The sequence below is a fragment of the Ooceraea biroi genome, chromosome 3 (genome assembly GCF_003672135.1).
Source record: "Ooceraea biroi isolate clonal line C1 chromosome 3, Obir_v5.4, whole genome shotgun sequence".
In the NCBI taxonomy this organism is placed as follows: domain Eukaryota; kingdom Metazoa; phylum Arthropoda; class Insecta; order Hymenoptera; family Formicidae; genus Ooceraea; species Ooceraea biroi.
The window spans coordinates 5,762,507-5,788,970 of NC_039508.1; the positions used below are offsets into that span (position 1 = coordinate 5,762,507).

A 26,464-nucleotide genomic window follows, 5' to 3' on the forward strand; every position below is an offset into this window, starting at 1 on the left:
GCAAACTCGATCAATCGAAGAATTCACCTTCAAAATGATCATCAAGCTGTTAAATATAATCCTTCATAATGTGTATCATGCTCACAGTTAGAGAAAATATTATATCAAATAGTTGCATTAAATATCAGGTAGAGGAGCAAACTATTAAAGTACGAAAGTTCGACGGGCACAAATGGTGAGGACGATGATTCGATAGGTTGGCGTCGATAGCTTCTTCCCGCCGAAGCTAACCCTAATATATTGGATCGAGTTTACAGGGGGATGAAGTCACGTTGCGCGGGATAGAGCAGCGGGTGGAGATCCGCGAAGGTAGGGGTGGAAAGGTTACGGGTCATAAACCATCCTCAGTCGCTGAAATCGTTCTATATGCGAGTTCGCGCGTGTACGTGCACGCGCGCGTCCATCCACTTCCGGATCCGCACAGTAACACGCGTGATTCTCGCGCGGCATGAAACGGGAGAGTTGTTTACTGCTCTCCGCGAACTTTTAAAGTAACGCGATCCGAGAGCGCGTTATACGACGGCGATCGATTCAATCTTAGAGTCGATGTGACATTTATTAATTTCATGAGATATCGACTTTGGTGGAATGTATTTGGTATCAGTAGAGAAGTTGCAAGGGGAGAATGCACACTTTGCAGTATTCGGAATGAGGATATAAAATGGAGATTCCCGTCAAGTAGAATTTTCCTCTTACTTTATGAAACACTTGGGAGTAGATTCATTTTGCCATTACTGACGCAGTGGAACGCGATCGGCGAATTATTTGTATAATATTTCGAAAACGAAGGGCCAAGTATAAAATAATCGTGTTACTGTTATTAATCGAGATAATTCGTAGCTGTCAACCTTGGGATATCGGTGAGCTCCGGAAACACATTGCCGACAATTCAGGTTGAGAACCACGACGGGTGTGTAATATGAAGATAAGATGTTCCCCATGTTCCCATGTGCCAGGCTCCTCGATCGGGGATTATGTTGCCATCTACGTCGGCCCACCCCCTCGAACGAAAACATCCCGTCGCAGTGCGCCGACCAGCCGGCCCAACCCCATAACCTTTCGCACTCTTACGCTCGTCATTCCTCGCGTATCCTCAGTTCCCATTCGTCGCAAACGCATTTAATGGGACATGTTCTTTCCTATACTCCCCCGAAATTACTTACTATTTTCTATCAAATTATCGAAAGAAAAGAAAAATTTCAAAGACGACGCGCGATCTTCACCAGATCACTTGCATCCTTCGACGAATTATGGTGCCCTTCGGAAAAGAGGATTATCGAATTTAAGCATTTATTTTGGGGGATGATACGCACGCAAGATGGTACCCTCATGATTTTTTTAACGTAGCGCGCTTTCACGCCCTTATGGCGCGCTTACGGTTGCGCTCCCGTGCTATTTTAGAGGGGTGGCTAAAGTACATTTTTATGAATCCACCAGAAATGCGTATGTATATGCCCCGTGGTTGCCACGCTTAACTTTGCAGAATGTTTCACCTTTCTTGTAGCCATACTCCAGCAGATTCGAAAGCATCTATAATATTTTTCCTTCTTTGATAATAATTTCATAACACACACTTTGCTTCGACAATTTCATAATTTTGAAAGAATTATATAGGAGAAAAATCAAGTTTTAGCTAAATTTATAGGTAACATTTAACGATTGCAAATTTATTTATGCAGCAGTTTAATACACTAAACTTGTTTGATAAAATTCTTATTTTGTTAGCTAAAGAAGATATCCTTGTGGCTGGCTCCATGCTCTTTTCGTATTCGCGAAATATTTCCTCGATTTTCCAGGGAAATACTCTTATTCCTTTTCACCCCTGACATAAGAAATCGTCAGCATTCCGAATGGCAAGTCCAGTGTCAGCCTAATGTATGTCGTGCATGGTGAGGGTGCGCTTGATTCATTTCACCCTCGGGGTCCCCGCCGGCGGCGCGCATTCGCCACGCATTTCAGGAGTCTTTCCGCTCGGCTCGTGCGCGCGAATCGAAAATCCACCCTGCAAGACTTTACATGGGCGTCATAAGCTGACGCACTTAATTTAAAGATCGTCTAGCGTTGAAAAGTCTCGGGGCCGAGGGTCGTTCCCCTTGGCTTCCACTCTATCTTTTTTTCCTCCTCCTTCTCCTTCTTCTTTTCTTCGTCCGATCGCAGTTCATGCAGCTCTGCGGGGGCGGCTTTACAATCCGAGCATTCCGCTTTACAGTTCATTTCGCTTGCGGCGGCGCAAGCGTCTCCTCTTCATCGAATTATTTCGAACTCGTCGGCGGAAGCGCACTTCGATTGCATCCGGCGTTCCCGAGGCGTCGTTTCTCGCGCGATTTTGATCGAATTAGTGATGCTCTGTTTGTCTTTGCAATATTTTACTATTTTTGCTATTATTTATAATACTATTTTTTTCAAGTGACTGATTAATGAAATTACTTGCAGATTCACGTATCTTGTGATACAATTGCGAGTATATCGCGTGAATATATATTTACTGTCATAGTTATATCGATTCAATCGCGTATTGGATGCAATTTCTTGAATGTACCAGTTTTGTCTCACTCGGCCGACATAGATGTCTTTCATCAGTCGGTTCGATTTCGCGATCCTTTTACGATTCCCGCCAATTTGGTGGTCGTTGCCGTAAGATTTGGGATTCTAGTAACGAGAGAGCAAGAGAGATAGAAGGGAAAGAGAAAGAGAGACGTTCGCAGCTGCGTAGGCATGTGGCAAATTGCCGAGGACTCGAAGAGAATCGTTGGCGGAGGTGGAGGCGCCTCCGCGAAGGACGAAGTGGCGTGAGGATCGACAGGAAGGGCGAAGCGGGGGAGAGGGCGATGTATGCCACGGCGGTACGAAGGAACGACACGCTGCGAAACGAGGTGGAAGGTAAGAGGCGGCCGGTAATCTGTGATTCAAAGAGAGCGATCCATCTTGCAACATGCCAGGATTCAATCGGCGGCATTTGTTTGTGAAATCAGTCCCGAAGGACTCTTCCCTCGTCGCTCCTCTCGTCTCCTCCTCGTACCTCCCCCGTGCGATTCTCCAATTGTCTCCGCGCGGGCATGACAAAACCCGCAGGGCCGAGGAACGTGAATGGAAAACGCCGGATTTGTCTTATCAAGAAAGACACGCGGGAAACTGTTCCCTAATACGTGATTAACGGAAGCGGAAATGATGGACGACGCATTGGATATTTTGCGACTGTACACTCTGATATTCTATATAAAATATATAATGCTTATACAATTAATATTTAACTCATAATTTTATATAAAGATAAGGAAATAATTTAACCGTTGTTCAGAGCGTAACGTGTGGAAAGGAAATTGTCAGATGACGTCACTCGAAACATTTCCATCAACGTGTAGCAAAGGAGCGCCGCCGGCGGGGCGTGCCACATGATCGACGCCAGGCACAAGGCTAATAAGGCCATATATATTTATTCAGCTAGTCGGGGGTGGATTTTATATCCCTGGACAGCACCAGAGAGATACGAAAAGGGAGCGAAAAGACAGAAAGAGGCGGAGGGAAAACGTCGCGGAGAGAAGGACGGCGCGGCTTAGCATTCGGAAAAACCGGAATATACCGAGGATAGATTCGTGCGTCTGATCCGTGCCAGATCCCATAAAATGACCCTAGCACGATCGAGTGCCCGCCATACCGTACCCGCGCCCCCGTAGTATCGCGCGCGCGAGAGGCCACCCCAGAAAATTATTGCTCTCCTTATACATTCGTTCGTACTGCGGAATTGGGGCCGAGTCGAATAAACTCGTGCCCTTTGGATACCATCGGAAAAGTAACGATGGACGAAGAAGTGGATGACGTATGCAAGAGAAAGACAGAAGTCAAACTATGGAGAAGGACGAGAATACGAGAGAGAGAAAGATAAAGAAAATAAATGAGAGAGAAGTGATCCTTTTACGCGATTTATGGGAAAGTCAGTAAAATTGTCTGTTCAACATTTAGTAGTATAATATTGCTGAACAAGATGATTCACGTGATTGAGTATTGAATTAAAAAAGAACGAGAAAAATAGATACTTTTCTGAAAACGAAAAAAAAGGAGATATAATAATACGCGATAAAAGTTTTTCGTTAATATTAAATATTTGCCATAAAGTCGTGAAATGTTTCGCACGGTGAAAGGGCGAGCAGTACAAACGATGTACAAACGAATGCGGCATTATTTGAGCGGCGGTCGTAAATATCAAATGTCTCGGCAGAATCATGTAAAGTATTAGGATCACTTTAGTTACGAGAGAAGATATGTATTATTTTACAAAAAGAGTAATATACAAGGCGTTACATGTTGCAGCGTGCAAGTCGCTCTCATTGTGGCACGCAATCGCTGAATCATAAATATCGCATTAGCCACAATTACTAGAAGAATAGTAACGGAATAATTTAATAAACGGGATCGGCCAACTATACGTAACACTGTTAACATTGCGCGAGGATACATTACGCCATATCCCCGAGGCGGCTTTCCAATATATTAGCAATTATTACAATATATTACACGGCTACGCGCACGCTTTTCAATAATTGCCGTGGTTGATTCTAACGCTGCACTACTGTTGTTTGCATCTCAGATTGTTGCAATAAAACTTGTTGAGCAACGTTGATGTTTGCCGTGAGTATCAGAGCGTTACCGCTTGATAAGATGCTCCGATAATGGTGAGAATATACATGTATATTTTATATTTGAACGTAATATGAATAAAGAGAAAGGCAAAAAAATTTTACGATTGCATTAAATTTTCTTTAATATTCTATAAGTATATGTGGTTCTCTCTTTCTCTTTTGATTTATGTATAATTTATATATAATTCTTGCCATTCCGTTAGTAGAGAGAAAAATGTTACGTTATCTCGCTGATATTTTCATTCGACGAAAACTTACAATCTCAGAATATGAATCAAAGAGTTCATGTTTTTTTTATTAATGTTTTATCGTTTCGTAGTTTACATTTCCCAAGCGTTCAAATTGTTGTTGTAACAGATTTTTCGTGTGGTTGCTGACTTCCTACGTCGGTTTTTCTAGGCTCTTGCTGCTGGCCGTAATGGTACATGATAAACCTGTAACCTTGCGTGAGCTGAGCCCCAGTGTTAGTTATGTGGCACGCGAAGAGCAGCAAATTTTGCGGTTGTACTTTCCAAGCAAATCGCATGAAGACCAAAGAGTAGAAGGTCAAGGCTGAAAATTATATAGAAAGAAAATTAGTCAAATGAGGAAACGATCGATATGTGAATTATCGTTGATTTACCGTTCCTCGCAAAATAAACTCGCAAAGCTGAAACAGAAGTTATGATAAATGAAACACGAGAGATGCGTTAAACAATATTATTATTCAAAAAACAGAATTTTTGACAAACTTTTGTAGATTTTATATAGAGTCTCTCTTGTGAATGCAAACTTTCCTGAATCACGTTTACGTGCTCATTGTCAGGGAAAACTTTCTGGAACAGATGTTGCATCTTAGCGATCACAGGTGGCTTATAACATTTCACCGCAACAATTTACTTGTGCACTTGTTTTTTAGGTCGGTTTATGCATCTCAGACGTTCGCGTCGTGTTGCTCATTAAGAAATAAACGGTTATTTGCTGCGCTTGAGCAGAAATTATTTTATGGGCCCTCTTCTGTAAGGCCCTTGCTCTCTCGCTGTTCACCGCGCACCCTCCTCGCTCGGTCGCGATACGTGATTATTACGAGACGAAGAATGAATTCTTCGAAAGGTCCATCGCTAGAGCTACGTCGAACTCACCCACAGTCATTTTGCCGCTAATGATTCTCGGATGTTTTCGCGTGTCGGATATGGCCGCTATGGGTATCATCCAGTTGAATACCGGGCCCCAGAAGTGCGTGCTTAAAAAGTAGTTCATTTTTCGTAAATTATATTCTTATGACTGACATGCGAGTCTATCTAAATACGAGCACAGTCGTCTCATTGAGAACTAAAATAAGAGACAAACGTATTTCTCCAGTCATTAATAAAATCTGTCATTAAGTCTGTCCCAACTCTGTCGAATAATGATTTTACATATATTCCATAAAGGATCTGTTTATTTAAAAGAAACCTGCGTTAATTGAATCAATAATCGCTAATCTGTGATTCAACATATTTGCAATTTTTATTTTGCAAAAATATGACAAGCTAATCCTCTTACCTCATAAAATAATCTTTAGTTTCTTTGGTTATCACGAATTTTGGCACTCGCTTAGACATGGCAGAAAAGTCGTAACACGTTTCTGATTTTAACAAGAAGATTTTTGATCACGTTTGCCGTGAAATTGTACGAAATATTGCACGAAAACGGATAGCTTTATTTGTTTTATGTAGCTTAATCAACCTCGAAACTGACAGTTTCAAATGAAAGACGTCGAGATCAAAAGATAAAGTCGATATCCGGTAACACACTTTATTTCTGCTACTTGTTATTGCGATAAGCTGCGATTTATCATACGATCACGTTTATCATTCCGTGAATTTTTTAGTCAGCGTCAAATTGCGCTTTATATTTAATGCAATTATGAATTGATCGCACAGTTGAGATTTCCTTTGAAAAAGTAAATCTTTCGTTATCTACACATTTGTAAAGGTGACTGACGCGCGATAAGCGAAATGACGATGATGAGGCGAGATTGTAAATCACTTTTCGTAATGAATGATGCGTTCGTATTTTCTACACTTCGATTTGCGGCCGTAACGTAAACTAATGTACAGTCTTTTATACTATTATAGTTTTAAGTGGCCACGTCACGCGCGAGCCTCTCTCAGTCGGATCCGCAACTACGAATGCCAACTGTCGTCCGTATCGCCAGAAAACCGGAATTTCGAGTCGAGATCTTTCGCATCTTTCATGAGATGTTTACTCTCTTAAGAGCGTCATCACATATAGTTGCGTAAGAGACGTATATTTTTAATGGTACTTTAGTATTCATACTATTCCACGTATCAAGGCTAATCGCTTATTGCGTTTTAATTATCTATCTAATACAAATGTGATGCATACTTTGATTATCTATTATTGATTAACATAGTACGCAAACAATGTATTACACTTGCAACACGTCGACACTATTTATGCAAACATTTAAATGTTTAATTCATTTAACAGTATATTGACACATAAACAGAATTTCGCATTCTTAATATTTCTATAAAGTTTTCATAATATCGTCATGATGAAAAATAATATTTTGATACAATTGCAGATTATTCTCCTTATTTACATATCGGTTCGCTAATTTTCTCGCTGCCTGGTCGCTAGACAAATTGCGCGCACCGATCCATCTTGTTTCTCGCGACTCTTTATCGATGGTCGATGGATCTGCATAACAGTTTACACGCGCATTTATCTTGATCCCGAGCGTATTTCTTTTTTTATATCGGCCGCCTCTCCCCCTTCTTATAATAAATGCACAGGTTATTATTTCGCGCGTATAATATTGATAGCGCTATGAATGTTGCATGGAGGGGCACGCGGCGCCCTGAACGCGGCTCAACGGGGGTGGAAACCAGCTCGCGTATGGGGGTTGTAACGGGAGACGCTGTGGGACGCATGCGCCGCCACGGGAATGGTATTATTGATCTAAGAAGGGTATGGACTATGGGACCCTCGAAGAGACCAGCAGTGTGTCGAGGTGATCTCGGCACCCTCGGCCTGACGATATTTCAAGTTCGATAAGCGACCATGATCGCTCCGGCCTCGGGGCGATTCCTTTTACTTTTTGTGATCGTAAGAGACCACATTGTTTTGTACAAGTTTGGGCATCAATGTCTTTCTCTATGCAGAACCAGGTAGCTTGCTTTGTATCGTCATGATACGCTTGCATCAGGGGGTTGTCAGGGAATCATATTTTAATATACATTGTAATATTTACAATATGTTAATATTTATTTATTAATATTTATTCGATTAATAACTAATTGGCATCTTGATATACATATTGATATCCAATTAACTTCTCCCTTTCGTGATTCTTGAAAGAAAGTTGAAACATACGTGTTTCAAATACGGAGATACTTTTAATATTTGCATTTAATATTTGCGTCGTGTTGTGGAAGCAAATAGTTCTGTATTTATTGTTTAATATTTATCTTTACGTTTCAGCTTGTTTTGCAGTCTTATATCAATCTTCTTACACTAAAATCTGAAAATTAATTTTTAAATTTAGAAGAACAAGGTCTCGTTACTCGATTGCATAAAATATAGTAAACGAAAAATATTTTTCATTTTATTTACCGTCATATTTTTTATCGAGCGCCCTCCGATAAGCACCCCCGGTTAGACGCACCTAGAACGACCATGTTCCCTGCATATGCATTCCCGTATGTAGCATTCGCACGAGTGTCTCTCTCCCCTACCGAAAGCAAATCCTTATCCTGTGGTCCCTAGATCCCCCAGGCCACCATCCGAGGCACTCAAGAGTATTGCCGCTATTTTCCGTCTCGCGTATTACCGTGCTATATTTCGCGATCCTGCCGGAATGTCATTTACACGCGACGTTCCCTTTGACGTGTATCAATATTTATTCTGTCTTCCCAGCTGCTTCGCAAATCCTCCGAAGTCGTTACATTTATAACGTTTCAATCCTTTAAAAATGTATAGGACATATGAAAGTCCAGATGCAACGTCAATCAAAGCCTAATCTGCTACAAGTAAAATTCTCAAAGTAAACATTTTATAATAAAGTTTACAATATGAAATATTATGTATATTATTGGTTCAAAATCTGAATAGGATACTAAATTATAAAAAAGAAATTATACTCTTATGATAAATTAAACCACGTGAAGGAAAGATGTTTGAAACTTGACCGTTCCATTAATTATTCACATGAAAAGTAGGACCGCGAGGAGAAGCTTCGCTTTGTCAGGACAAAGTTTCCTCCTTCACGCATTGATTCTTGTAAGGTACAAAGGAGCAACACGCGATACATTCGCACGTATTTCATTTGTATTCGGCTAGAGGAAATGGTGCGGCCTCTGATGTCTCTTGCTGACGCGCCCCGTAAAACCTTTTCTACTTCTCCGTCGTCGTTCCCGTTCGGTAGGTCCCCTCGGCCTGTGGAGGCTGATCTGAATGCGTCCTACGTATTTGCCAACATCCCCGCTACGCTCTCTTCAGAGCCGGCCGTCGACGAGCACTCGTCGTCGCCCCGCGCGCGACAGCACTTTCAACCCTCTGCGAATAAAAAGTCACGTGTCTCATGTGAGTTCAACCCGCATTCGACAAAGGAACGCCGGCGTTTGCAAGTCTCAGAAAAGCAGCATAATTGTAAATTTAGAATTGCATTTGCCAGATGTCAAAGATTCAAATTTAAATAAATAACAAAAATAAAAAATATTATAAATATTATAAGAGATATAGATTGCATGTAACATTATTATTTATATTATTTATATTATATGTATAATTAGCATTGTGTCACAATTTTATTAATTATATTACAATTTCTTAATAATTCATTAATTTCTTTAAGTATAAATTACTTATCGTATTGTCATGAGATTCATAATTGCATCATAGTAGTTGCACGTTTGGTTGCATTCCTCGACGTAAGTCACGTTCCATTAAAACCCTATTTGCGACTTGTAATTACCAATCGGACTAAGACACAAAATGAGAGCGTCCTTTTCCTCGGTAGAGCCTGTCCCTTTTGGTTTGTCCGCTCTGACAATGCTTTTAATTACTCTCCGCGGTGAGTTCGATGTACGGATCGAATTACAGACTGCGATTCCCGCCGACGTATGAAACGAGTGCAACTCCGATTGATGCTGGTCTAATTAGTGCACAATTAAAGAAGGAATGATTGCCAGATTCAACCGCCTCAACGACATGCCCATTAAAAATTCTTACAATTTATATCTCATTGCTCTTATGCCTCATATATATCATTAAAGGTAAACTAAGAAGTTGTAAGATTACGAACATTTTTAATTGTACACTTGCCTGGTCTCTCTCTCTCTCTCTCTCTCTCTCTTTCTCTCTCTCTTTCTTTCTCTCTCTCTTTCTTTCTCTCTCTATCGTTCACCTCTGTTTGAGAATCATTTCGAGGTAGCCAGGGTTTTTGCGCGACATTCTATCGAAATTACGCGTGGTTTAGTAATTCGCGTACTTCTTAATTGCGGAATCGCGCTATCCGACCGGGGTGTTGGTTTCTGTGCTTTTCGCGGGGAATAAAGGAATCTGACATTCCTGCAGGCGTTCTCTTGGTTACGCTCGTACATCAACGTCACTTAAAGTCAGGAAAATTTCTCTTAACAATTTTTCTCCGCCGCGGGCCCCGGGCGCAAAAGAAATTGTCTGCAGGTATGTATCTTTCGGCACAGCAGCCGGATAAAATATGTCATGTGACATACATGGCATACGAGTCGATGTATTACATTGCTAGCGTTATACATAAGAAAACTGTTAACGTTACATCTAAGCAACATCTAATTTAATTTTAATTAAACATTTAGGCAGTTATATAAGAACTCTGTCAGAGTATTCCAGCCAGATAAAGACCTTCTGAACGCATCATTAAAAATATTCCCGTGAGCTTTTATGTCTGTTAAAAACTTGCCATCATTGTTTGATCGATGAAATAGTTAACACGAACGTTGATTTCTCCATAAGAATTTCATCACGGGGAATTTCAAGATCCCAGGACATCCGAAATTCGCAACTGCAAGCGAGAACGGTGCGTCGCACAGTATTGATTTTCCACATTTGTCAGAACGCCGATGTAGCGAAGCTGTCACATTCGATTCGTGACCATTCAGCGTACCCTCCTTTCCAATGCATTGCCGTGGCCCCGCGCTTGGAACGGCATGGCATTCATTCGACGAGCGATGCAAAGAGGATGCGTGGGCGGTTCGGTCCAGCCACGTGCAATCTCCGAAAAGTGCAAGTATCGGGGAAGAGACTTATGAGGGCTACACGTGAATACGAACCATTATTCCACGCGATAAAGCAATTTCCTCGCACTCACGGAATTATGGTCTTTGCTATTTAGCATCGGCCCGGATATCGAGCGAGGAGGAGAGAAAACGCACGGGAACGGGAAAACAGAAAGGGAAAGAAAAGGGCGGCGGACAAGAGGGTGGTAAAGGAGGAGGATAGGAAACGCGAATAGGGAAAGCTCGACGGACTGCCGCGAGAAGCGGGAGAGCAGGCGGAAATGGAAACTTCGTCGATAAGATCGTTGTTGCCGTACGTACGTACGTACGTACGTACGAAACGATTCGTTATCGTCACCGATCGATCACGGCGCGAGCGCGAGCCCGCTTTTTAGAGTCCACTTTAATCTCGCTTCAGCCTGAGCGACTATTCATTCTCGATGCTCTCGTTTCGCTGACGATCAGGAATCACGAATGGACGCGGGCGGTTTTGTTAGGAAAACGGTGCGAAATAACGGTTCCGTTCCGAAATACTCGGCCATTCGGAATTTCGTCGCGCCACAATGCGAAAATACATCGCACATTTTCGGAATTGTGAGATCTCCTCCTTTACACCTCCGTGCCTCCGTGTTAGCAGAGATACGTGCATTTTCGTTATCCTACGGTAAATGTGCGTGTACATGCGCTTCCGCTCCTCTCTCTTTCTCTCCGTCTCCCTCGCTCGCGCTTTCTCCTTTTCCCTGAGAAGTAATCACAATATGTATGAGAGGCGAGAAGACAGAAATCCGTCGAGATACGAAGCTCACATAGCACTCAGTTTTCTCATTGGAATTGCAACTAGTTCGCTTCCATGGCGGACTACATACATTATTCCACGCCCACCCGGTATAATTTTAGGCAAAAAAATCAGGGTAGTATCTGCACGTTTACTAGTTGGATTTTCTTGCATCGCGTTGATTCCGCGAATAATCGACAAACGTCCCCGCAAAATCAGATAATCATTATTACGTGTAGCTTGAAACATTTAATCGAGCTGAGAATGTTAGTTTAGCTAAAAACATTAACTAAGATAATAAAGCCTACTTCTTTTGCTTATTTATTTATCTAATCTATGTAATTTTCATCTATGTAATTATACTCGACAGGTAAGGGAAGACCGCTTCAAAATTGTTCGTTCGCGCATGCCTCGTACACTTTTCAGCATCCACCGCGTAGATTGACCTCTTATTCGTAATCCTGTGGACACATACCCTCTCGGTTCCCGTACGTTTATAGTGAAAATATCCGCGAGCGTATTTTAAAAGCGATAAAACATACGTACGGAAATGCGAAAAGCTACCGTTCCGCAAAACTACCCCCGCGCTCCCATAAATATGGAGTCCGGTCGAGGGGCGGGCTAGGTGGGACGAATAATATCCGTCGTGTTTTCCTTAGCTTCGTTGAATTATTATACGATTCATGTTTCGAATTGACTTACAAAATACAAAAGCGGAAAGAGCGGGATGTTATTGTACGGCGGGGGATCGTGAGCGAGCGCGGGAATATAGGCGGGCTGATATACCTCCGAGGTAAAATCGTGTATTTTTACAGAATTGCGCATCCGCGATGTTTCGCTGTCGCGAATGAACATCGCGGAAATGCGTCCTCTCGAATGAGGTCCTCGCCAATCCTCTTCCACCCTCTGAGGCTGATCTGAGCTTAATTCTAGAAGATCCATTTCGCGTTTTGACTATGCAACTCGAATCACGATACAAATACAGTAACGACGTAAATGTAGATATACGTTTTTGCCTAAATATTATTAAAGAATAATATACATCCAGCGGAATTTTTTGAATCTGTTTTTTGATCATTATCGCACATTATTTACATTATCGTACGGAATAAGCTGCATGCAGGCATTAAATTTACAGAAATTCGATTACCTCGGGCGTCGAATTCAATTCGACGACATGTACGCACACACCCCGAAGTCTTCCTTTACCTTTGCGCAGACTGTGTCGGGGGAGAAGGGAATATAGGCACATATGAGATCAGATTCGACGATCCTTCTGTCCGGCTGATCGGCTTCCCGAGTTTCAAGGAGAGCCAAAGCTGGAACCAATAAAAATGCCCGGCATTCTCCGGCTCTTACGGCTCATCCGCCGTTCCGTTCGTGGACCTTAGCACGCGCCTCCATCTCTTCCACTCGTCCTTCTCCCTTTCCTCCTTTCGGACCTTTCTTCTCTCCCCCATTCCTTACCTCTTCGTTCCCTCTGTCCGAATCCTCCTCCCACGTCGCCACCGGTACCTTCCTTGTCCTTTCTCGAAGCCCATCAAAGACTAACCAAATATTTGGCGAGGTCCTCACCCACCCTCCCAGAGGAGGTGGTGGTCGCCCAGCGCTTTAAACGTTACTGTTTCATCCCACACGCGGGAAAAGTGCGAGGAGGAGCCGGCTGGAAACTCTTTTGTATCAATTCCAAACTGTCGCAACGAGATCGAGCGTCGTGTTGGTTTTGCTTCTTCTTTTTTTCCGACAGCATGTTCGTCCCTCCCGCCGACCGTACCGGAAACACAAGCTGGGAATAAGAAGTGTTCAGAATTGAATTAATTCATGAATTAAAGAGAACGTTATATAATACATTCATTAAATGAGTAATTTTTATATTATATAATTTAATGAAGACGCACCTAGAGAGTCGCGTACTTTTCCCTCGCAAGAAAATTCTTCAAGAATTTAAGCTGTCTCCTTTTTTTCCTTCCCTTTTTCAATTACTGTTTTCTGAAATACGAGAAGCACCATTGATTGATTCCTTGTTAATTAAATACCAAACGGTATACGCTGCCGCTTCTCCGAGGGAGAGAGGGTGAATCGATTGTGGAAAAAGGAACTTGCAGAGTTAAGAAAAAGGTCAGCGAAGGATCGGATCGGAGAAAAATGTGTCATTCTTGATGATATTCCTAACTCGCTCTTCTCTTTCAGTTGAAATGTTCTGCATAAGGTATCGTCATGAATATTTATAAAATACTGGGAAGAAGAAATAGAAAACAAATAGTAAAGTAAAGAAAACGGGATGACAAGAGAATGCGGCGACGAAAACTTGCCCATCGCTGTAAGAGCTTATTATTTCCGCAATTCGGAATTTAATTTTTTTGCTGAACAATAGCTGTTCAGTATTCCCAAAAAAAACATGAGTCGCAACGGAATGGATCCTGCAAGTTCGGGGAACTTGATAATTAATTAGTTGTAACGACTATAAAATAAATAATTGTTAGCGATTAATAATTCGCAACTTGTTTCTTGTCTTAGCGATTCAAAAACATCGCGCATGATATTTTACGACCGCTCGCTGGTTTCGAAAACGTAATTTGTGTCGTTGGAAAGCCGGACGTATTGCTCTTCTCCTCGCAGAAGTTGTAACGAGGGACTTGTCTTTCTTCTTCCTTTTCTCCTCCCCATCTCCATCCACCCGTCCGGATTCACCTTCTTTTCCTTATTCTCCTCAGCATCCTTCTTGTCTGTCAGCGTTGCCTTCGTGTTGGTGGAAGCGCGCTTCGGATTCGCGACAGAGGGTTCGTTAATGAGCAAATATAGGGTGTCCATTAAGTTAGCGACAATCGATGCATTGTGCAATTCCTCCGTAAATCCGACGGTATTTACCGTCAGCGTGGACTCGCTCAAATTTTCGATCAGCGGGAAACAATGTGTTATCAAGTAGGCAAGAAGACACCTAACTATTTAAACATTTTTCATTATTCTTCAGATAACTTATTTGTTACTAACTTGTTGTAATTTTACAGTTTCTTATTGAGACTATAAAAAGATATATATTTTTCAATAACACGTATTTTACTCGACAGGCCGATATGCGTTTTGCATGTTTTAATTTTCATACAGAAACAAGTGTTTTTGCAAGAAATCACGCGTATCTAAATGTTCGTCTCAATGTAAAAATAAACAGAAGGGATTCAAGCTGGAAGAATTACATGCAACTTGTTCACCTGCAGTAGCGAGATATGTGGCCGCTATTGTCGCAAACAGATGTCAATCGAGAACTCCGTGAAAGAGGCGGTTCTGGGAGGTTCGCTATCGTGCACCGCGATTGCGAACGTGCCGAGTTTTGAGAGACGACCGCAGCAGCAATGGCCGAGGTCCTTTTTAAGGCAGAAAGGAACTCTCTTTGACTTTCTACCCGCCGATACGACCGGCGGCGCATTCAATTCGCTAACGAGCGGCCGTGATTAGCCGGCCACTGTCCAAGGGTTGGCCTATCCCTCCCCATTCACCCTCTCATTACCCGCGAACCCCGGTAATTTCACGGGACAGTCGGTCTAAATTAGCCAGCCAGTTTATACGGCGGGACGTCCGAGGCATTCCTAGTGAACCTGAAAAGCCGTCAACTCGCAGCCGCACATCGGCCGAGCCGATGTGATCCGATTTCTTCTGTCGGTCGGTCGCATTATACCGCGGCAGGCCTTGATGTGGCTGGAACCAATCGCGTTTAATGCCGCGCAACTCTTTACATGCCCTTCGCTACTACTAGCTCAAGACTCACGTAGTGATGCTGGACCGCAGCGATATTGATACAAATATAATAAATCTTATACTGATCTAAAATAAATAAATTAAATGTAGCATAGTAATTAACTTCAGCAATCATTTTATTGAAATATATTTGCGACAAATTAAATATCGAAGAAAATAATGTAATAAAATTCTTGTCTATCAGTTACCGGTTGAAGCAATTGTTTACCAATCATAACCAGTTTCGGCGAGTTGTAACAATCGCAAGTAACGTTCGCTGGTGATCAGGAATTAGCCTTGGACGTTAAGCCCGGGGCGAAGACGGGTGGAGACGACAGAGGAGAGGAACAAACGGAAAACGAAAGGAAAAAGGAACAAAGAGGAAAGTGTTCGGTAGATTGCTTCTGATAGATAATAAAGAGAGCATTTCTCCAAGGGATTGCGCTGCAGCGCGATGGTAACGGCGCCATCGGCCGTGTCGGTCCGCTGACAGATATTATAAGTAATTTCGCTGGGGAGAGGGAAAGAAAAGAGTGAAAAGAGCAAAGGTACGAAGGTGCGGCGGGACGTTGCCCGGGATTATGAGCGTGCAGCATGACACCAGCTTCGTAACTTTGTCCTCATCTATACAGTCGCGTTTGATCTCTTTTATTTTCGTTCCGAAGGGCGAGCCGCGACTTTTCTAATGATTTAGCAAACTAAGACCAATCGAGCTGGGCTGGTCAAGTGCGCAATGCCAAAATCCTCAAATTACATCACACTTCTCGAGTTACAAACAAAATGATGCGATCAAGAGATGCAAACATTAGTATAGAAACATAATTCTGATTATATAGGTCTATTTGAAATTCAATGTTAAAAAAGTTATAAAACAAGAAATTTCGATCAATCAAGCTTCTGTGAAATATTCACAAAAAGATTCTTAATTTTCTAATTTTATTACATTATCTCGGCAATAAAACGCGTCATCGTTAACAGCCCGGGAGTGAGTTTTAACAAAGCCGGAGTCGGATCTGCCGTCAGAAGGGATGAAAGCTAGCAGGGGGTGTGCTCGGAGTGCTGGTGAGCACTGATAACGCGTTCCTGCCGGTTGTTATGTCTCTCGAGAATCCCGTTTTTGCCGGGATAACTAGGCAGGAGGGTGGAAGCAGTTTAATTAAAAGAAACCTCCTCGTTCGAGGGCGCGAGATCGCACAAACTCCGGTTACGGTGAGCGGGCAGTGGGTGCTCTTTATGACTGAACCGCGCCGTCAACGAGGACATCTGTGTCCGTGAGATAGGCCTAAAAGCACTGTAATATTAAGCGATAGAGAATTCTTCCCGCGTGCGACTCGCTTTTTTGATCGGACATAAGTATGAGGTTTCCACAATTCTTCTTTCAATTTTAATCAGAAATTATAGTTTTCGAAAATTAGTCTCGTATTAGTCTTCATGATATATTGAAATCTCTACGCTTAAGATACGCTCAGAGAAAAAAGAGTTAAAATAAATCAATCCTCAGAGCAAGAAGAGCCATTCGAGCGTTATAATTTATATTGCTACGTTTAATTATCGCGAATGCCATTTGCTCGAGAATGGATCAACGTCGGTAGGATTACGGTCGAAGAAAACGCAATAACCGAAATGTTCCGTTTGTGAAGCTGTCGATAAAATGCAAAAACGCCGACAGATTAAAAGCTAATAAGCGAGCAACGAACTACCGATATTCCCCTTCCGGAACAAAGAAATTGCTACTTCTTCTCAATGCTCGCAAATCATTTCTAACTCGGGAAAGTTTACCGGACGCAAGTTTGAGATATATTTTTACAGACCCGTATATACACACAACGTGTGTTAAATACACACGTATATATGTATACACATCGTCAACCAATATACTCGCGCAACCGCTCGTCATGTGTCCCGAATAAACGGCGGGCTCTCAACACGCTCCGGAATGAAACTACGGGGAAGAATCGGAGAACTCCGACGGAACTCTCGTGAACATAATTTTTGTATTGTTTGCGGCGGGGATCGGCGCTATTATGGATTCCACAAGAAGCACAAGACGGTATATGCCGAAAAGTATAACTGTAACAACCGAAATTATAGCCGAGTATCACGGCAGAAAATCCTCGTTTCGAGAAGTCGATTCGCCTTTCCCAACTCTTCGATGTATAACAGTTCATCATTGTCTGAATTTATTACGCGTAACTTTATGTGCATGCAATGTATTTGATATTATTTTGTTAATTATACTGTCTTTATATAAAGAACCACCACAAAAAATGCCCGTTTTTCCGTCCTCGATTTTTCAAATGAATTTTATGCCAAATGATAGCTCATGATGAGACTTTAATCACAGAAAAATTTTACGATGAGCATATGATTGGTTTCAGAGATATAGAGGGTCAAAGTGGTTACTACTTACTGAAAAAGTATGACACTATCGACACTGTATAGCATGAATTTTGGTTGACTTTTTTCGAAACGTAGTACCTATGTGTTCTTTGAGTTGCTGATTACGAATCTGATGTCAGATTTCAAAAATTCAAGATGGCGCATCCAAGATGGCGGATATAAAATATAAAAAAATTAATTTCTCCAAAAATTGTTATCTAAGCGTGTTCAGGATCGCGCTCTCCTGTGCGACTCGCTTGCGATCCTGAACCCGCTTAGATAACAATTTTTGGAGAAAGTAATTTTTTTATATTTTATATCCGCCATCTTGGATGCGCCATCTTGAATTTTTGAAATCTGACATCAGATTCGTAATCAGCAACTCAAAGAACACATAGGTACTACGTTTCGAAAAAAGTCAACCAAAATTCATGCTATACAGTGTCGATAGTGTCATACTTTTTCAGTAAGTAGTAACCACTTTGACCCTCTATATCTCTGAAACCAATCATATGCTCATCGTAAAATTTTTCTGTGATTAAAGTCTCATCATGAGCTATCATTTGGCATAAAATTCATTTGAAAAATCGAGGACGGAAAAACGGGCATTTTTTGCACTCTTTTTGCGGTGGTTCTTTGTGACAAGGTATAATGAATACATTAGTTTAATTACATAAAATATTAAAATGTCGATAAAATAACGTAAAAATTATATATATATTATGTGATAATATATATAATATCATGTGCCATTCTAAGAAGAGTTAGCAGATAATAGAAGAAATAATGTAATAAACAATGTGCGTTACAATATTGTAGGAATCATTTTCGAGCGCAAATGGTACCCTAAACGCGCATGTTCCGCGGCTCATTAAGCAAATGGGCTTTAAAGCGCGCGATAAAAATCACCCCAGCATAACATCCACGTTGCTATTAGCATGAAGAGTTAGTCGATGCGCCCCCTTATGCATTGCAATGAGTTTCACGCGTGTTAGTTCGAGTAACAGGTAGACCGACAGGTGATTCTCCCGCGTAACGTAATAATGGATCTGGTATACCTGAGCAAGGGCTCTCTATCCTTATGAGGGGTTGTAGAACACTCCACGTAAGATGAATACATAATTCCCGTTTCTTTACAACAATTAGATGCATGCTGCTTACGTAATTGAGCCACAATCGTTGAAACGATTTTCAAATACTTTATTCCACCATGTTGAAACTTACTTTATTCAGACGTACCTCGCACACTTTTTGCCACGGATTCAGCGACCATTCAAGACCTGGTTCCCTCGTGTTCGTATTACGTTGCGTCATGTATCTTTCTGACATTTTCCACGGGCGCTGCGTCGTGCGACCTTTCCCCTCGCTGCCTCCAGCGTCTGACGATTGTACTGAATTACCAATTGCTAACAACTGCACTCAATCGTCTGGAATAACGATGACCACAGCATAGTCCGAGGGAACAGTCAGCATATAAAACTCGTTGCTTACAACGTGTATCTGCGTAACAAAAATCGTTTAAGCGCAGAGTCTTTAGTTACGCTTCGATCTACGTAATGGATTAGATGAACGTTTGCTGAGAGCTAAAAATAGTTCTTAAAAAGATGTACTATATCTTTAAAATTAAATGCGTTATTTGACAGATTAAATAAGCATTTTTTCGGCCATTTTCTCTATATTCAAAGCAAAAATACTTTATCTTTACTTTTAACCGCGATATGAGCATCACTCAAAGTTGACACTGTAGGACATACCGGCTGCGAACATCGGTTCTCCGATTTCATTCCCGTAATCCGTTCTTAAGCAGCATTCTCCCTTTTTTTACGAGCCTCTAGACTTCGTTCACGCTAGCTGGTCGAGATAACGCCAGCTTTATTATAGATTGACCCCGGGCACTCGACCCCTACCTTCTTCTTTCGCCGTCTCTTCTCCCTCTTTGTATCTCCCCCGATGTCCCTGCCGGCAACCCCAGGGACACTCTCCTCCATCTCGAGTCCACACCCTTTGGACCATTTATCTCGATCGTTTGCATCGAACGAAAGCGCCGCGCTCACCATCGTCATCATGCTGCCATTCACCTCTCTATTACGCGCGATATTAAAATCATCTGGAGAACTATTTTCATGCTTCGCTCATTTGCGACATTTCAGCGATTGTTCTTAGGAATTTACAACAGAATTTATTTGGTAAATACATTCTGGTCTCGTGAAAGAACAGCAGAAAAATAAAGTCGAGGACAGCTCGAAAATAAAGTGCCTAGTGTAAATACATTAGAAACGCAAATGCGACACTCCCTAGAATTAAGAGACGCGCTTAAAGCATGGAAATAAGTACTCCCATAAGTCGTGTCGTGGACTTGAGGTAGTCGGGCAGCTGGCAGTGAGAGAATGTAGCCGAGAGCCGAGGAAACGAGTGTTGCGGGGGATCGAAGAAGACGCGGAGAAGGGTGGAAAAGCGTTCCTTACCAGGCACGAGAGACGCTGGACGAGGGAGGGTGAACTCGTCCCATCGTTCTCTCGGTCGCTCGCACGGAACCGGTGGGGGATTGCCGTGTGGCAATCAATGCCGTTGAATTAACGCCTGGCTGCCCGTTTGCGGGAAAAGTAAGATTAAAAGAAAGAAGGAACGGACGCCAACCACCCCGCAGAGCGTACGAGCGGACGCGGGGTAGGGTGGCGAAGGGGTGGAGAGGCGCGAGCATGTCTATAACGCCGGTCAACCCCGCAGTCGCTTTTATTTTGTTGCTCGCTTTGCCTTCCGCTTGGCGTCGCGCGGGCCTCCGTTCGTCGTCGTCATCGTCGTCGTCGTGCTCGTCGCCGTAGACGTTAACGACGTTTTTATTTTTGACAGGACGTACGCGTCTGATAATGGGCATTTCTTACCGCGTCGAATGTACTTCAACCCCCTCGTGCAGAAATAACTTTTTTCTATATTTTCCTTTATATTACAGAATTTTGTATTACAGAAATCTTTGCTAATGCTTCTCTATTTTCGATTAATTAAAGTGGCATATGCCTCTTACTTGAGGGAATTTTTCATACTTTGATACTTCCGATTGCATAGCAGGTTTTACATACATGTTTTAGGTATATTCATTTTATTAAAATACTTAACAAATGCAAGAAGAATAAGAAGATCGCGCGATACATAAACTCTAAAATGTATTCGTTCTATTAGACTACTGTTGTTGATCAAATCCTGTTGATATTCCGGGAACGGTAAGAGGATCTCATGAGGGACATGGACCCTACTTTAGAACAGAGCTTTTAAGCTTCCTAGACAAAAGAATGTTTCGATCTTCGTGCTTAGACCCTTCGGTTCTAGAGCAACCAAGGGATATCGGCTTATCGGCTGCTTTGGCAGACCATGTACGAGAAAACCGCGTTGTTTATCCTCACGTTTATTTGACCAATTTGTTCAGCTGCAAGCGAGATTGCAAGAATAACGGAATATATCAAATTTTCGATATGATAATTTCGTCGTTTTATCAATTACGGAAATACACTTTCAATCGTTCTTTTGCTAAGAAACGATACTTTTACCGAGATATTATCTATTAAAAAATTATTAAAAGTTTATTGAAAAATTAATTAATGCTTCTAAATATATAAAAATATTACTGTTTCAGAAACGCGTGAAATTTAAAAGCGATCGGCGCATGTCTCGGGATGAACAGGAGAGTAATTGTAGGCGGAGATTTTTTTCGCAAACGCGTGGAACACGCAGCATCAATTGCGCGCGCGATAATATTTCTCGGGCTGATATATGATCGTGCTTTATGGCTAACACTTTTCTCTCCCCGCGGATCCGCGCCGGGGGTAGATCGTTTTCCAGACGCGCTGGAAGCTCGTCTCAATCAGAGAGGGACTCGCTACCACCCGCCGCGTGATTGGTGGTAGCGATGGATCATTTTTTAAGTCCCACTGCCTGCTCCCTCCCGATAAGGGCGAGCCCTTTAGGATCGGCCTCATTCCAGAGTGGTCGCAACGGTCACGAGGGACGGGCTGGAATCAACTTTAAAGCCACGTCATTGGCTGCCTCATTTTACTTCATCCGTTTTGCATGCGCATGTGCCGCACACGTGCGTTGCAACCCTTTGCCAAAGGGTCGCAACCCTCCCCGGTAAAATTTGAAAGACGATTCCCGCTTATCTGATTGGCTGATACATTTATTCAAGTGATACGTATGCGACTGAATTTGAACATTCTGAGAATTTATAATTTTTCTTGCGAATACTTTTCTACTCGATTATCACATATCAAGTAACGATTTAAGACATATTTTCATTACTTTTATATTTGCAAGATTTTTGCAACTGTTTTGTAGTTAATTAGTTTTATTTATATCTATTCTGCATATTTTTAAAATATAGAGTGGCCAAAGATGATACAAATTCATTAATTTTTACAAATTAATATTAAAGATTTTCTATTGGTTCTTCAGAATTGCTTTCGACGCAACCCTTTACATTTTCGAGCAAACTCATTGGTCAACACGAACCCTCTACTTTGCATATGTCTCGCGCATGTGCACGCTCGATTCTCTCGAAGGGTGGATCGCACCCTTCTGGTTCGTAATTTAAACCGTAAAGGGAGTTCCTGCCGAGAAACTCGATTGGCTGATGTTCGTTGAGAAATGTGATTCGTTGAACGTTTTCAACCCCTTGTATATAATATCGCAATATCATATCCTACCTTGTAATTAAAAAATATTTAAACTTTTTATTGAGATAAATAAATATTTAAATCATCACTTAAGTATTTATAAAATATATTTTTGTTGCTGTATATAATTTTACGTTGCTTGAAACTTACGTAATTGTCGTTATGAGAGATTGCCATTATAATGTATTGATTAAGTTTCATCTCATGCTTTGAACGCAACGTTTCCTCGCAGCAGTGCTAATTCTGACTGCCTTTGCTATTGTTACCATAGTTACGACGCGAGAGGATGTGCTCGCTTCGTCGGAGAAAATTGTAGGGGTTGCAACAGGGGTGGCCTCACGGGTGGTTAATGAAGCCAAATCCGTTTAGGATGAATACCGTGGAAGTAGAACGAATCGATGGTTCGTTAGATGGTTTGCATTGAAACGATAACGTGCATTTTCTTCTGCGAAAACGTTTACATAAATCCGTTTTACCGATGAGAAATCGTTACTAGAATCAGATTAGAGCTTAATATTGAAAGTTCTGAAATATTTTAATGCTAACATTTATAAAAGAATATGTAATATTAATAATCTTAATATTATAAATACTTAATTTAATGATAATCATCGTAATGAATAAAATACTTAATTATTTTTTACATATTGTGCTTTTATGGTATTGAAATACTATTAAAAAATTTGGATACTATAGTATATATTTTCGCACACGGTTTGCTTTGCGTGTTGCGGCAGATATTCTGCCAATCTCCGCGAACACCGGGGGTGCCGATGCTAACTGAAAGATCGCGTGAGCATGAGCACGATGGGGGTGATTTCGGCCACTTAGGATTTTCGAACGTGTCGACGCATAACTGCCAGTTATACGCGAGGAAAGAACGCCTTTCTATTCCTCATGTTCGTTGAATCTAAAGCATGCAACAATTAAGGGAAAGCGTCATACCTTGAATAATAAAATATTTTAAAATATTTTAAAAAATCCTATAAAAAGATAAAATCTCATTATATATTCGCGTCTGATGAGAAGTTATCAGTCCTCCCCGCTCTCAAGATCATATCTCGAGGAAAAGAGGACCTATTAGATTTCGTCATCATTAGGAGGGAAGCGCGGGAATCTCACGGGTGTTACTTCGTGAAAGCACGCAAATTTTTTGCGCCGCCAGAAGAATGCGCGCGGAATGCACAAGACGTTAATTAAATATTGCCGGCGCGGCCTGATTCTATATTTAGCGCGGGCATAATCGAGATCGTCTATCTACCTATTGCATTTCCCTTTAATTTTCCGCAGACGCGCGCCGTTCCTGCATAACGCGCCGCGCGCTAGATGAGAAATCACGGTTCTCGATCATCGATAAGGCGCCGTACGAGATTTCGATGAAATTATCGCGGTCGCTTACACCGGCAGCGGCTTGTACCTAATTATAAATTAACATTAACAGACAGTTCTACCGCCGCGCAACATTTTTTTTCTTTGCCGTTTGCATATTCCGGTACCCTTATCGCCATCGAGCTGCATTCTCTTCGAGCCGCGACGATGGTCGGTGGCATGAAAATGCATTGGCAGTGGATGCATGTTATTACACGTATACGAGTGTGGGCGAGGTTGCTTTCTTCCTGCCTTCGCTTGGCGCTCCCGGAAGTCCCTTTTACCTGCGCTTGTGCCTCCTTAATTTTCTGCAGGCCAATGATAGCTGTGCTCGCAATTAGCGTAAGCGATCGCTAACCGAATCGTCGGCGATAAGACAGCTGCACGAGTCGATAAGATTGCAGTACGCTATTGTAATTGGAGTATACCTTATTATGTATAAATATGCAGCACAGCCGACAATTACTGCCCCACATTTCCTTATTTTACTCCGGTTTACGTGTTGCAGCTGGGATATGTTCGATGCTACGTGAGCGATATGCTGCATCTTCTTGAAATTGCTACACGCGCTCTTGAAACGGATATCAACTTAGTTCAAGAAAATTAATTTTATATTTATGTAAATTGTTTAACACTGCATGAGACAGATTTATTTGAGTAATTAAGAAACGGAATTTGTTAGGCGCGCAATAAAATTGTAATTGTCTAGTCTCCGGCTGCTCAAATTCCTGTAAATTTACGAGAGGGGACGTAAAGCGGTAAAACTGCTGCTGTTCACTTCCTCGACATGCATTTTCTCGTGTATTCCTTATGAATATGCACGACCACTCACATTTTACAATGCAACGTGTTTCCCTCGCATTTCCAGATAAGTCCGAACGCCACAAATACGTAAGGAAATGTGTACGTGCATTTACTACAAGAGAATTTTAATGAAATTAAAATTAATTAATAATTTGTATGCGCACGACTCTATCTGTGACTATCGCGTTATTTGCTCGCACATATATATAAAGTTTATCAATTATTGAATAACATATAAATATGCAAAAACTACTATTAAAATTTAATGAGATGCGAAGACAGCGTATCTCATTGTTCTGTCAACTATAACGATCGTTATAGTTGCGAGCTTTATTAAAAAAAAATAAATTAAAAAAACCGTAATTATTTTTCAAGAGAAGAATGATGTTCAGATAAATCTTTTCCGGAAGAAGAAGGATGCATAAAACGCACATGTTTCTCAAAAATGTTACGCAATCGCGAAAGGGCCGGGCATCTGCATCAATCCGTGCTACACGCGCGTTACGCGCGCAATATGATAAGCGCGGTAACGCGGTAAACGCAACGAATGGCGTATTTAACCGGTCTTTAATATCTAGCGCGGCAATTATTTTCCACTTTACGCTGCTACACACGACGGGCTCGGAGTTTTCCCCTAATTATCCCCGCGAACAGACGGCCGTCTACATAACGTGCTCTAGGAGATTCGATAAAATCGCCTTCCCGGCCGTGCGCTTCCCGATGCGCCCGCTTCGCGGTACACACTTTTGCCGTACGCAGTCGCACCCTTAGACCGTGTTACGCGGCATTGCGCCATCCAGCTCTTATCCGGATGTGAGCACGTCATTGCCGGCGGCCGTATGAAAATGCATCTACTAAACGCTATCGCGGTCGTCCATTAGCGCGGACTCTTACATACGGAACGTGCGCGCTGCGGGGTTCCTTCGGCTCTTGCTAATTAAAGTAGCCGCATCGCGCCGGGTGCTAATGAGCAAACGCAGCCATTACTTAACTCGGTAATTACCGCTGCTTTATTGCGCTCGGCGTCAACGTTATCAATAAATGCAGATCTGTTTCGCGCGGGAATCGGGAAATGCAGCGGCGACCGATCGCTCGATGGCCGCGACGGCGCGGGTGGGGGCGGCGTTTTCCCGCGCGCGCACACGTACGCGAAACGAGACGCGCACGTGGCGCGATTGTACTTTTTAATTCCGCCTTGATTGCGCACGCGGGGTGGAACGAACAACAATCGACCGGGATGGGATCCCGGGCACGGTGTGAGAGCTCGTGCCGACTGAACAACGCCGCCATGTGCTGTTCCGCGAGTAAAATCGCGCTTCTCGAGGTTTCTCTCTCCGTCGCGCTGTTTGATCGTCTTTCATAACGTTCTAGGTGAAAGCAAATCTACGCTTCTAAATAGTAATATCCTACAAGGCTGAAAATAATTATTAATATATTAATACTAATAATATATCAAAAAACTAACTTTTAACAATGTAAGACGATTTTCTAAACATACATACACCTACGTACCTTTGTGCATAAAAGATCCGTAGAAATAGCGGTTTAAGTTAAGGAGCTGTTTCGTAAAGGTAGAAGCCGCCGAAAAGTACCGTGAAGACTGGCGGGCGCGCAAGATGGTGGCTCACACGTGTTCATTAATAGCATACGTCGGTTCCCGCCGCCGTTGGAGCCGGTGGTGTGTGCCCGGGGTTTTCGCGCGAGAGTGCCACGTCCCTTCGGTCGCAGAAAAGTTGCCGGCAAGTAAAAGCACGAACATCGTCGCCTCGCCCGCAATTCCGAGTAACTTCGCTTAGCAGTCGCCGCCGTGCCGCTGGTTCGCGGAAAATGTATCTATCCGTAAACTTGCTCCGGGACGTA

The 26,464-nt window shown here is 42.3% G+C and overlaps 1 protein-coding gene across 1 annotated transcript; it reads right to left on the bottom strand.

Annotated features, from left to right (window-relative positions):
- Nucleotides 1-4,907: 4,907 nt before the first annotated feature.
- LOC105277494 (mitochondrial pyruvate carrier 1) lies at nucleotides 4,908-19,396 on the bottom strand. Its single transcript, XM_026968273.1, has 5 exons — nucleotides 19,008-19,396; nucleotides 12,808-13,646; nucleotides 6,162-9,182; nucleotides 5,759-5,859; nucleotides 4,908-5,189 (listed from the first exon to the last, which is right to left on the bottom strand). Exons 3-5 carry the CDS (start codon nucleotides 6,218-6,220, stop codon nucleotides 4,975-4,977), a joined length of 375 nt encoding a protein of 124 aa, XP_026824074.1. The 5' UTR covers nucleotides 6,221-9,182; nucleotides 12,808-13,646; nucleotides 19,008-19,396; the 3' UTR covers nucleotides 4,908-4,974.
- Between the last annotated feature and the right edge of the window lie 7,068 nt (nucleotides 19,397-26,464).

Excerpts from the sequence above, each read along its gene's own strand:
- LOC105277494 (XM_026968273.1), bottom strand. The coding sequence starts at position 6,220 with ATGTCTAAGCGAGTGCCAAAATTCGTGATAACCAAAGAAACTAAAGAT. Across the intron at positions 5,860-6,161 it reads ACTAAAGATTATTTTATGAG|CACGCACTTCTGGGGCCCGG; the intron begins GTAAGAGGATTA and ends CTACTTTTTAAG. Across the intron at positions 5,190-5,758 it reads TAGCGGCAAAATGACTGTGG|CCTTGACCTTCTACTCTTTG; the intron begins GTGAGTTCGACG and ends TATAATTTTCAG.